The 13466-nt window shown below is 41.5% G+C and overlaps 1 protein-coding gene and 1 long non-coding RNA gene across 6 annotated transcripts in view; one reads left to right on the top strand and one right to left on the bottom strand.

Annotated features, from left to right (window-relative positions):
• Positions 1-310: 310 nt before the first annotated feature.
• The window catches only part of LOC114869139 (spectrin beta chain, non-erythrocytic 1), a 35176-nt gene continuing 22020 nt past the window's right edge, over positions 311-13466 (top strand). For 2 of the 5 annotated variants that reach the window (XM_029173049.3, XM_029173046.3), the window contains exons 1-2: positions 312-804; positions 6837-7024. In XM_029173049.3, coding sequence (XP_029028882.1) covers positions 6868-7024 — 157 coding nt within the window. In that variant the 5' untranslated portion in view covers positions 312-804; positions 6837-6867. Of the gene's footprint in view, positions 805-6836; positions 7025-10247; positions 10849-13466 lie in introns of those variants that run through there. The other 3 variants (XM_029173047.3, XM_029173048.3, XM_029173050.3) reach the window with 3 other exon arrangements.
• On the bottom strand, positions 7018-9889 carry LOC129605090 (uncharacterized). Its single transcript, XR_008696601.1, has 3 exons — positions 9810-9889; positions 8880-8954; positions 7018-8074 (listed from the first exon to the last, which is right to left on the bottom strand). It is a non-coding gene; the product is annotated as an uncharacterized LOC129605090 (long non-coding RNA).

Below are 13466 nucleotides of genomic sequence, written 5' to 3'. Positions count from 1 at the left end.
ACATAATAAATACCTTACAGGAATCAGGAGGCTTTTAAAAGGTCTGCACCCCCATTTGAAGCAATGGCGGAGGATCCAATATTTACACGGTGATATTTGGAAGGATCCGTTAGAAATGAGGCTGATGGAGCGTTAGCACCAGGGACAGCACCAAGCTCAGCAGCAGCAGCAGCAGCAGCGTCTCCTTCACGGCGCCGTGGAGTTCCTGTTCCTGCACGGCGTTTCCCATGTGACCGCGAGGGGGTCAGCGCAGCAAAAAAACCCACCCACGCGCACGCCCACCGACCCACCCACGCACGCGCACACGCCGAACTACCACGTCCGCTCCGAGCCGTTCGCCCTGTTGAACGGGAGCGACTGAGGTGCGGACGGTCCGTCGGATGCTCGGCCGCGCGGGGAAGAAGAAGAAGAAGAAGAAGCTGCCGCCGCTGCGGATATCCGTCTCCTACCTGCCTCCAAACGGCTTTATCACCCCTTCCCCACTGACCGATTTGTGTTAATGCTTGATTTAAAAAAAAAAAAGTAAAAAAAGCTTGGATTCGGTTTCGTAACGCTCGGGCGCTGCGCCGGTAGCGACGCGGACGCGGACGCGGAGATCTTTTCTTGGAGGATGCGGATTTAACGGAAAGACGTTACAACGAGAGGCACCTGGGATTCTAGCCGTTGCCGCTTCGCATTAGCCCAAAAGCGGCCGTCGGCGGCAGGGGAGCGTATTTTCATGCCTGGCGAAATACACACGCAGTGAAGCGGCACAGGAAAAAGAAAAAAGCCCGCTGCCTCTTTGACAGAAAAACGAAATAAGTGGTGAGTGTTTGCCTCCGTTTCCTCCCACGAGCAGCAGCCACACACCAATAACAAAGCGAATGACAGAGGAGCGGCTGACGTCCAGGTGACTGCTGCTAGCTTAACCGCTGCTATTAGCCGTTTACTGGTAACGTTGTTGTGTCCTCGGAGTCTGAGAGAGGATGCGGGCTAAAACGAAGCCGCCTCCGTTCGCGGCTCGTTCGCTGCCCGGTCGGATGGCGTGCGTGGCCGCAGCGCCCCACGTCCCCCCACACGTCTGCCTCCTCTTGCCTTTGTTTGAGTCGATGTCAAACGCAGCCACATCCCCCCCCCCTGCGTGCGCCGTGCAGCCGTTCTGTGGGGTCTTTGATTCGGCATCTGCCGTTAAAGCGGCCGAGCTTCGTCGCCGGGTTGTTCGTATCATTCCTGGATGCTGGTTGCATTTTTGCTGTCGACATTGGGGGGATGTGTGGCTGTGTTGTGGGCTGAGATTTGTACTGCGTGCCCGGCCTAGAGTGAGTCATAGCGGGGGACACACCAGGATAAAGTATGTGAAGTGGTTGGTTTATTACTAGAAGCAACCTGTAAATAAAGGCCAGAGAACACATTGTTTTCAAAGGGGTTCCAGGACACGACCCCCAGTCACATCAGGACAATACAGTGGCTCTATTTAGCAGGCGTTGACATGCTGGTCACCACGTGTAGAACCACGACACGGATACATTACAAATTGATGGTTCTTGTGAAATACCAGTCAAAGACACGGACCTTATCGTGAAATCTACTAATAAGCCATTATTCTTCATAAGCCCGTTGAAACTGTAGGTGTTTGTACAGCGTATATGTGGTAAAGTCTGTCCTGCAGAGCGGTGGTTGTTTAAGGCAGACTAGTATAAATGCACGATTTTTAGTTTGTAAAATCATACACGGATTTATAGAAAGCATTCATAATGCAATAAATAGTCATCAAGTGGGTCGGATGGAGACTAAAATGCAGAATATGTTAATATTGACTTGTTTTAGCGATTGCATTTTTCTGTATATATCTATAATGTGTTTATAATGTAATCTGTTTTACAGTGTTTCCTACCTAAGAAATTCCATATGACTCTCTTTTATTTAGTGACTATACTGCTGCTTTTCTAACTGGTTACTCACTTACAGTACCAGGATCTTTATATAATCTCAGTGCCTTAAAGGTTTTGGTCATGGCTTCAGTTGAATAATGAAGCAATAAAACGAAATTTAAATATCGTTGGATTAAATACAAGCAATTACAAGGTTAGGGTTTCTTTTTGGAAGACTTGCAAGATTTGTCAACAGAATAATATAAGCAGCATGCTTGAGTCACGCTTTGTTTTAGTAAGTCTTCAAAGATGCCACTGGAGGGCGCCATGTTGGCTTCCTTACTGCTCATGTTGAAATCATCCTCATGGAGTATTGTCTGCAGGCAGTGTTAGGTGTAAGGTTGTACTAGGTCACATGCAGTATGTTTAATAATTAACAAGGTGTCTTTGGAGCTGTGGCTGAAATGTATCCGCAGCTGCCGGCTGTGATATGACACCAAATGGAAAACTACAAATAAAATAACAAGACACTTAATGTACCAATGAGGAGAAATTAAAATTCATCTAATATAAAAAATGGCCACATTATGAGTTCATGGTTCTTTTAATGGCACTGTATTCTTAACAAGGCTAATTTATTTTGAAATTTATCCATTAATTAATTTATTCTTTGCAAGGTGACCTTTTATTTGCAGGATGGGTCCTGTGTGTTTCTGTTATGTTTATAATGATGAGGATAATGAAAATGGAGTGCATACGAGATGTCACACACTAGGTCAAATCAACATTTTTATAAGACGGTAATCTGTGTTCATGTTCCCGGTGAGATCAACTGATCATTGTATCAATGGCTGCAGATTGAAAGAATCTTAGAGTCTTTTTAGTGGTGGAACAAATTGGTTTGTGATGATGAGTAGTGGCTGTGAGCTGGTGGATGGCTGTCTAGATGAACAGCATTCAGCATTGGAATGGCATTGTGAATGTGGGCCCCCCATAGTGCTGATTCCAAAAATCCCTCTCCAACAAGCTTTTTTTAGTTCCTGCCATTCACACTTTCTTTGTGCTGCAGTGAACCATATCATTAACCCAGTGTATGCCTTGTGTGCTAATGCTGCTTTCTAATGTGCAGTTCTTCATGCAAAGGCTCATTTTTTAGCCTTAAGTACAGTGGTGGGTTAAGTACGGGTGGCTATTATGGCTGTTCTGTCTTCCAACCTGCCACATGCACTTGTTTCATATACAACCCATCTGGAAGCTTAGTTTTTTTTATAATCTGCTGCAAATAAACAATCAAAAACATTTAGTATGGCATTTAGCATTTTTTCATTTCTTTCCTTTGGATACTTTGCATTAGTTCTGTGATGATGGCTGGACGAAATTGTAGAGATACATTTGATACATTATATTGATATGGTTTTATTTTTCCAGTAGCATTGTCCATGCCTATGATCCTAATCAGTCCTAGTAGTAATAAACTCTTATCCACGAACACACACAGGAGCAGTTCCAATGGCTACATTTGGTTTTAGTTGCTTTTAAACAGGCAAAAGCTAATCAATCTTGGAGTAGCATTACCAAAGCAGAATAATTTTTTTTAGAGTATGGTTAATTTTTTCATCATGTTCCATTGTGTTCAGATGTGTTTAATGCCTGCACCTTAAAGTACACGTGGCTACGTGTGTGTGTGTGTGTGTGTGTGTATACCACACACACGCTGCCCAACTGTGTGATGAATATGATGCTACAGGTCAACAAAGGATCTCCGCTGTCCTATTCAACAAGGCATTCAGGCCAGGATCAGCAGCCTGTAGAAGGGCCTCTGATGCATGTGAGCCTCAGGCTGCCTCTTCTCAGCAAACAGGAAAGGCTGCAATCGCTGTCCTCAACTCTTTGCTGACTCCTTCATTGTGGAACCCGCTATGTGGGCCAAAACGTGTGCTGCGTTAGGGTTCTGAATCGTCTGATGTTTGGGGAAACACAGGATTGTACAGTATCTGAATATGTTGAATTCCTAGAAATTTGTTTATGACAACATTTGTTGCTTTACAGTCTAGTGTAATTTATATTTAGGTTCTTAGTTAAATGTAATTTAAAAATACGTTATGAGTAAAGTAATGTCTGTTACTAATACATGTATAATACCAACAACATACTGGGGGTTTTCTGGTGGTGGTGGGGGTTATAGCAAGGTTTATAGATCCTTTGTCTGGCACTACAGGGAGTGGTTTTGTATGTCTACCCTAATTCCCCTGGTACATGGTGTCTGTGTGGCTGTGTAATGTGCACAGGCCTAATTCCCTGCAGGCAACTGATTGTGGGCTCTATTTTGTTTTTCCTCTCTCCCTGATTAATAGGTTCAGTGACAAACAGACATGCTGGGTAAAGGGAAATGGTTCTGGGAGGGAAAGAAGGATGGATGATGAAGACAGAAAGAGGTGGTGGTGGTGCAGATTATAATGCCTCTGCCTTGCTGTCCTAGCTATTGTCAGTCTACTGTGAATGGTGTGTGTGTCTGTCTGGTCAGAAGCTAGAGTTTAACCTTGAGGCATTTTCAGATGACCTGCTTTTATTCTCCCATTTCCTATAGGAGCACTATGTGCTTCCAATCGTTTGCAGCATATTTTTAAAATTTATTGAAAATGATATTGCAATAATTGTAATCTTTTGCATCTTACTGCAAAATCATATTGACATATGACATATCTACATAAAAGATTCATTAGATTATTGTGTGTCCTGTTGTTATGTATTTGTGGATTAGACCTTGAAGGGATTTTCTTCATAGAACCCCCTTGTTGTTGTGGAACATCTGTCTGTCTGCCTGCCTGTCAGCATTTTTCTGATATAAGCAGTATTCTTGGAAGTTGTACTTCATACCTGTAGGACAAACACCTGATGTCTTTAGAAGGTAGGCTTTTTCACCATTACAGAGAGGTATTTTAGTGTTATTTTTCTGTCACTATGTGGTTTAGGCAGTGGAAAATCACTCAGCTTGCGTGATTGTAGGTGTTGACTCAGGCCCTTCTGTGCATTGAATCCTGACACATATATGGTTACATGCCCAGTGGGTGGCTTTGCATGTGTGGAGTTTAGAAATGATGTGTGTGGTTAGTGACGGTGTAATAGTTCAGCTTAGATTACATGTATGCGTGTGCATGTGTGTGTTCGTTCGTGTGACCGTAGCACATTAGACTGTGCCATAGCAGTAGGCCGGGAGGTTGCTTCTCACTCCACAATGGATCAGACAGACAGATCTTCTTCCAGCCCACAATAAGGAAAGGATTGCCCTTGATTTGCCACTGCCAGACGTCAATGGCCCTGCCCCTTGTCTAGGCTCAACCCTAGCTCCCTCCCAGAGACAGACTGTCATGGACCTAATTGTTGCCAGGCCTGTCCCAAATAGTGTGTCCTTTTTGAGACTGCTTTCATCCTCTGACATTTGGTTATTTAAGCTGCATAGAGCTCTTTATCGTCTGCCCCACACTTGCTCATGGCTTTACTAATTTTTTTTATTAGTTTACACATTGTTATTGTATTTAAGCAAATATCCACAATAGAAAAGAAGGACTTGTAATACCACAGACTTGTACTGTAATACTACAGTAACTTCTTAATACACACACTACTGTACTGTATTGTTAGGGTAACAGCCCATTCTTGGGGTGCCAGTGAGTGGGGAGGTGAGAGGTTGGGGGGCAGTGTGGAGGCGTTGTTCTACCTTCTTCACTAATCCCTGCATTTAGTTTCTATTCCCAGCCATTTAATCTGCCACTAATAGGATTTGCAAAGGTTTTGTTTTATGTTTTGTAGTTTGGATGTTTTATGTGGCTTATCAGATGTAAGGTAGTGTTTTAGGATTGAGATCATATACAATGGTTGATTAATTAAAATGTGAAATTCTGTATATTAAGCACAAGTACGGTATAATATTTATGTATGGGTTAGTAGAAAGCAGAATCACAATTCACAAGTGTTTAACAGTTCAAAATAGATTGATTTGATTTCGTAAGAATAACACACACTTTGCTGCTGTATTTTGATGTTTACTGATCAAATCACAAGTTTGACAAAGGTTCATAACCACAATTAAAAACAAAAGACCCCTCAATTCAAGCGCAGTAACTACAACTACTAATGTGGGTTAGTTGTCAAATTAACAAATTACCAAGTGAATGCTCTATAAAGACAAGACACTTTTTTGTTTTTGTTTTAAATTATCATTCTGTATCATGTGAAACACTATGCTATATGAGTGGCTTCTGACTTTCTTGGAGCTCAATACATGAGATTAGTGGATCTGCAAATGTTTCAGCTGGGGGGTTCTCTGTGGTAAACATAGAAGGATGATGATCTCATTTTTCACAACTACTAGACATGGCATTACTAGACTGGCTACTCAACCTTGTCTAATATTCTGATCAATGCTTAAACAAATGACCCCATTCGGAAAATGGGTCTCTCTTAATCCTAATGTACAGTAGATTCGCCATTAAGTGATGGTACGTAGTACTCAGGTCAGCATCTGTTCATGTCATATTCAAATTGGGTGAAACTACCGCAATAATAAATTAAAAGTAATAAAATATGTGTGAGGCGTAATATACATACTGTAATACATTGTTTATGACTACAACTAAGACTAAGTTTTTGGTTGATTAACTTACAGTACCCCCTTCTTTGCAATTGCTGAACCTATCTCAATGTCGTTATCATCTATTGTACTCCTGGCAGTTAGAATTTCCAAGTCTCCATTTGCATATGTCATTTGCAAATATGAAACTATTGTGTAGCTGTGGGTGGGTCTAGACCGTATTGGTGATGTTATAGAGCATTATTTGATTCTAGATGGAGTAGAATTAGATGTTCTTCTTAACTTAACATCATAACCCTGAGTTTAAAAGCTATTAATGGTACTGTAAGTTTTGCGAAGTGTGCGGTATCATGTACTAACTTTGGATATGTTTGTGCGTCTGTGTTTAAATGCAGGTTGAATGCTTTTTTCCCCAGCCTGGACACCATGAGCACCATCTCGCCGACGGACTTTGACAGCTTGGAGATCCAGCAGCAGTATAATGACATCAACAACCGCTGGGACCTGGCAGCAGAGACCGACTGGGATAATGAAAACAGTTCAGCAAGACTTTTTGAGCGCTCCCGCATCAAGGCTCTCGCAGGTATGCTACAGCTTATACTCCATGGACAGGGCTGCCATGTACTTAACTAACTCTGAGAACACAGCTTCCTCAGGAACTAAGAACAGAGGTTATTCTTAAGGCCAGTTCATAAATTTGGCATATTTTCTGTGGATGGCAGATTCAAGATATACAACACTACAACACTACAAACACACAATTCTAGTACTGTATCATTATTGTAGTATTCTGAACATATACACATTCACACAGATGTGTGACAGTCTGGGCGTGAACTGCTGAGTCCTTAAATGTGTGCCATGAGTTTAAGAAACCTTAGACAAATTCACATGCTAACTGTAATGTGTACAAATTTAATTAGTTTCTGTAGACTGAGGAGCAAACTTAATTCTTTTCTGTCCCAGAGAGACAGTTCTCCCTTAGTAGGGCAGGACAGAAATACTTCTGAAAGGAGGACAAAGCCAGGGAGTTGTATAGTCACCAACGGCACTTATAGAAATAGGTGGCAAGAGTAGACTTCAGAGTTCAGTGGTAGTGAAAATCCTCCTCTGTTGTGGCAGTACATATAAAATCAATTCTAAATGCCGAAGGGGTGGAGAAGAGAGCGATTGCTGATACCAAGTTAATGTCGGTCCAAACGCTGTTACTTTTCCTGCTTACTCTTGGCAGTCTTGATATCCCTGAGCTGTGAAATTACACATGACTCTGGCCAGCAAATCTTATTGGAGGCTCCACCTTAAGAGACCAAGGTGAACCCTAATGGCTTGGTTAGCTATTTTAGTACGCCCTGCGTGTGCCTGCATGAGCGTGTTTGCTTGTTAACTAGCCCGTACCTCCCTGGTTTTAGATTCTCCAGATAAAATGTCTGTCCTTATTATTCATAACAAGCTGTAGTACCATGGAGCTTCCAGTAGAGGGGAGCATCAGGCAGGCACCCAGATGCCCTACACACGCAATAAAAGCAATATACTCTAATCTTTGTGCATATCTTTGAAAGATAAAACTTATTTTACTTACAAATATAACAGCTCCTTTCCATATGCAAACAACAGTCACTGTCTTGTCTTCATTCTGGTTAAAATAAAGTAAAGATAAGATAAAAACTGCATACGTATGTTTCTGAAATGACGCCCCTTGTGTGTGTGCATGCATACCCTCCTGTGGGAATACCTGTGATACCATCTTTGTGTGACAAGTGTGGGCTTGACCTGCGCATTCTTTAACGTGCTTTAGCAGATAGTTTTCCCTAAGCTGAGCTCCTGCCCACCTTTTTATAGTCTTTCACTGAATATGAAGGCCTTCTTCATGCTGAGGGTGCTGCTCACTTGGGCATTTTGCTTTCACAGTCTCTCAATCAAACCGCCTCTGCCGTTCTTCCCATGACGTGTATATGATTACCTCATTTCCCGGTCATCACTTTTAAAGACCTGTGAAATAAATTTACTGATGACGTGACAGCAGTTGGTGCCACTTGTTATACACCAGTGAACCTTCCACGTGTTAAGAGCAAAGTGATTTGCATAAATGACTCACTATCTACCTTTCTGTGTTGTGTGTTGCAAGGCAAGCTAGTCAGACTTACCTTTTGCAAAGTAACAAACTTCAGACTTTGATTTTAACAACTTACTCGTGAAAAGTCATGTAGTAAGAAAGGTTGTGGAATTCATACTTAGGGTATGAGTCAATCTTTCTAAACGTACAAACATGATAAATGTTCTCTCAGTATGCCAAGTATAGTGTATTTGAATTAGACAGGTACTGTATGTGTAATGACCTGCTGTAGGAAAAAGTCAGTTAAATTTGTCTCTGGCTACATCAGAACAGAAAGTGGGTTGTTACTAGCTACAGTGGGTTCCCCTGCAGATCAGATACTTACCACTGTTTTCATTATAGTTCGGTCCTCTGACACCTCCCTCCCCAATGGTTTCTTGGTTTCTTGGAAGGGGTTGTGCTGCAGGATGGGTAGAATTTACAAGCTTGGCAATAGATCTCTCCTTACCCCTTCTGGCTGTGCTTACTCCCACCCCCCCAGTAGCTCCTTTCATCTTTATAGTCTGGGTCTGTTCATGACTTTAGACCAGCACAGATAGTTTTCTAAATCCTGTGGTTTCACTTTGCCCTTTGGTACAATTTTTCACTGTTGTTATAAGACTTGTCAATTCATTAAGTATGTTTATTTTTTAGATTATCTGAATGACTGGCTGCTATTATCAAGTGGAAACTCCCCTAACATCAGATTAGTCTTTATTAGAATTGTGTGCATGATGTATTACCAATTCTCTATTTTTTTACTTCTCGCTGCTTAGTCATTAACAGAAGACACTTTTCTCTAGACTTCATTAGCACAGTTACCCTGCATAAAACCCTGAATGTCTGAACGCCTTGGGCATTTTGTCCTCTAACGCCAACTATACAGATCCTCCCAGCTCATCAGGACAAACAGATGAAAAAACAAGCAGACCTTTTTACTAATGCCCCCTGACCAGACCAGGAAGCCGACCACTATTAAGAAAGACTGTGACCTTAGACCTGACTCTGTTTACAGGCTTGTGTAAATTTTGCACACATGGTCATTTTAGTTACATACTGTATCATTTTGGTTCCTATGTAGCTCGGCTTATTTATGTCATTTTTTTACCACCATTAAGAGAGAGACCAAACTTTATTCAAAATCACAGCTAATAAAATCTCACGTACATAAAATCTGCTTGAGAATTTGAAATATGACACATTTCTCCACCAAGATTGGTATTGATTTCTAATCTATTCAGTGTTTTGCAAATTGTAAGCACTTGCTTCCACCCACCTGCCTCGCAAGCAGACATTCAAGTTCAATTTTAAATCTTGTTCAGACAGGAAGGACCTTTAAGTGTTGCTATGACTTTCTCAACTGTTTCCTTCCTGTCACACTGGCTTATGACAAAGCACACACTGTGAACTGAATAGGGGAGTTCAACTGTTATTGTAGAAAAAGAAGATGAATAAAGAGGGAAACCCACAATGAGTTAAGACAATTTAGCATGACCGGGATCTTCGTGATGAACCTTCTTGGCAGGCCACATCCCATTGCTCCCTGGTATTAAGGTGGAGTTAAGTAATCCGCCTCAAGCTACGCTGAGCAAAGAACTCTAATGGTTTAGTCCACCTCTACACCACCTCCCTCTTATCCTCCCACTGAGTTCTTACTTGGTGCTCCTCCCTCAAACACACCTTATGCAAATCACATTTCAGAAGGCACAGCAGCTTTTGTTTACACAGCTTTCTAACCGTGGCTGGTTACCCACTCTACTGTGCTCTGCTTGTGTAAGTAGAGTTCAGAGCTCGGAGGAAAGGAATAGCCTGTTGTTACTGCACTGAGGCCACCTCCGTGGTGAAATCTTTCACAGGATGAGGTGAAAGGAGATGAGAGTTTGTGATTCAGCTTTGGGTAAACTGATTCTTTTGGAAAAACCTCCACCCCTGCACTCACTGTGGTGATTCCATTGGACAAGGCGGGACAGTAATTGAACAAGAGAACAGGCGGCAATATTCTCAAGCTTTCGTTGAACCTAACTGAGGCATAGCTCTAAGGGAAACTTAAAGGATAAGTCAAGACTTTTTGGATATACAAAACACTTTTTTGAAAACCTCTTAGGATTCCATATATTATAGGTTGCTTCTGGTGTGCTATGCCACAAGATTCCCATTTATTTTTTTGTCTGAGAGAATTACTTGTTTGAGAGATTTGGAAAAAAAAGCCATGGAGTGGGACCACAGGGACAGAGAGCCCTGTCTGTCCCCAGCAGCATTTGTCAATCAGGTGCAATATTCTAACATCCTGGAAGGAAGATTTAAGCAGCTACAAGGTAAGAGTCATACTGACCTGTGTTTGTAGGACATTTTACTTCATTTGTGTGTTTGTAATATACACTATGTTTACATAAGTGTTACTCTTTAACACACATCCTGTTGTTTGTTGAGCAGGAAATATTCAGTTGTATTGGCAGGTGCTATGCTTTTAAATCGGTATCTGAGGAAGCGGAGGTTGAAAAGACTAATTTCAACGTGCTATTATTTCAAAGTTTAGAAATATTTCAAAGCTATAGCGGGCACTGTAGGCTTCAGCTCGGCTTTAAATCAAGCATCGTGGCACCTGATCACAGGGCCACCTGTCCTTTCTTATCTTATTACAATGCACGGCTCTGTCTGTGGCCAATGCCTGTGAGGTCCTGCACGCACAAATCACAGAGACCATTGATTGTGACATAGGACTTAGGAAATAACGTAAACTGAAACACTGACACGTACATGATCTATGATCAACAGCATTGCCCCGGTCTAAAACTAAAAGGTGAATTCCAAGAGAATGTTGCACAAACCTTTTAGATTTGACTTAAAAGCGTGTGATAAACTGCAGTAAAAAGTGACCAAAGACTATTTCAGTTTTTTATGATACATTTTTAGGATATTTGTATTATGTGGTCTGTTCTTGTAGACCTATTCTCCTTATTACAAGCAATGAAATAACCTATTTCCAGCAGCTGTGTGCATATTCCTAATAGTATATATTTATGAAGTTGTATGTTTTGCAGTGTTTTGCTAGTTTCCGGTCTCTGCTGTGTGCAGATGAAATTGTTGAGATGCGAGTCTACTTGAGGCACAAGTCTATTTTCTCAGTTACACATTCTTTGAGTAGACCAACAACATTTCAGTATGGCATCGTCACAGAGTCTCCTAAAATCTTATTGGCGTGTTCAGGAAATAGCTTGAGTTAAATCTGAAACATGTCTAAGTGCCTTTGAACGCATGTAAAATGCGCGCTGGAAATAGTATCTTTAGTGAAAGTAGGATTTACAGCGTGCACCATCACACAAATAAGCCAACACACTGCTGTGTGAGTTGTGGGGTCAAATGTACAAACCATGTGCTGATTATTCATACTTCCATGCAACCACAAATATGAAACGTTTGCTAAGTTTGTGCATTTTTTTGACAGGAGATGATGTAAATATAGTCAGGCGCTTATGGCTCGAGACGCACAAACACGTTTTGGCAACACCCACTTGTACTTCCAGTTTGACTACCCTTGAGGCTCGTTCTTTTTGTCACTTCTTCCGTTAAAGCATATGCCCTACATAGTTACTTATTTGAAACCCTGGCATTTTCTATAATTTTTGTCTGTTGCAGGTAATACTCAAAAAACAAACCATGTAAAAACTCACATTGCTTTAATAAATTAACACAATGCTTGTGCTGATGTCCTGCTGAGTTCCATTAATAAATGCCATGTGAGTTTGGTTAAACAACATGGTACTGGGTCGAAAAGACACTGACCTAACTACCTGACCCCTCTAAGTCAACCAAGTTAAATTAGACTGCCACTTCCTTAGTAAATTGATTGCACTTTGAAACAGAGACTGATTTCACACAGTGGTGTCAAGGTAAAATAATTGACCACATGTTTGCTTTAAAAATATATCCGACTAATTTCCTCAGTAAATGGTATGGAGCGAGTGTCTTCTTCTGATTTGTTTTCCCTCTAGGTGTTTCAAGGACTCTTTCAAGGATAATGCTGGGAGCTGTCAGTGTCATGTTTTCGGGAAAATTTTAAGTTCAGAGGCCTCTATGAAATCAATATTGAAACTCAATATTTCTAACATTCACTGTGAAAACTCTGAGTCTCATGGCCTCCAGCTGTCACGCAGTGGTATTACAGTACGGTGAGAGTTCACTGAAACGAGTGCACATACCTGTGCTCACAATGGTTTCTGTAGCCCCTAATCATCAACATGACGACTAGATTCCTGCCCAAGCTTGGAACTCCAACTTCATTCTAACCCTTTAATAAAACCAAGCATGACTCACACAAATACAATATAACCTTCTGTTTGCAAAGTTATACTCGTGTGGACAGTTTCTTCTTGAAAAAGCAACAAGGTGTGATTCTAGGAGCTTCAGGGTAATTATCGTCTCTTTGTCATTCTGCGTCCAGATGTTGTGGCTGAGAATTGCCTGTTCCTGTCTTTTCCCATGGGCATGGCCTTGGCCAGCCCTCTCCTCCCCTATCAGCTGCACATGGCATAGAAAGGCATGATCAGTATTTGCACTCCCTTCAGTAATGTATGCCATACTGCCCCTTTCATCTTATTCAGTAGAGCATTTTTATGTTTGTTGAAATTAACCTGTTTTGAGACAAAACACATGGTGATGTTACGTATCGAATACGTGACCTTACTCTGTTAAACATGTAAAAATGCCTCATGCTTCATCTGGCAAGGCAACGGTTTTACCACAGCCCTACTTTCAAAGTACTACGCAAAGGAAGGGTAGTTCCGCTTTTTTAGGGAGAGAATGTCAGAGTATGCTGTGCATCTGCATGGGGTGTTTTTCTCACTGTGTTTTGCACACACGTTCCTACTCTCCAATATAATTTGAATATTATGAATAATTAACCATACTACAAATTCAATATACCACAGAGACA

The sequence above is a fragment of the Betta splendens genome, chromosome 14 (assembly GCF_900634795.4).
Source record: "Betta splendens chromosome 14, fBetSpl5.4, whole genome shotgun sequence".
NCBI lineage: Eukaryota > Metazoa > Chordata > Actinopteri > Anabantiformes > Osphronemidae > Betta > Betta splendens.
The sequence above is the reverse complement of the archived record's forward strand: the minus strand, read 5'-3'. Positions and strand labels throughout refer to the sequence as shown.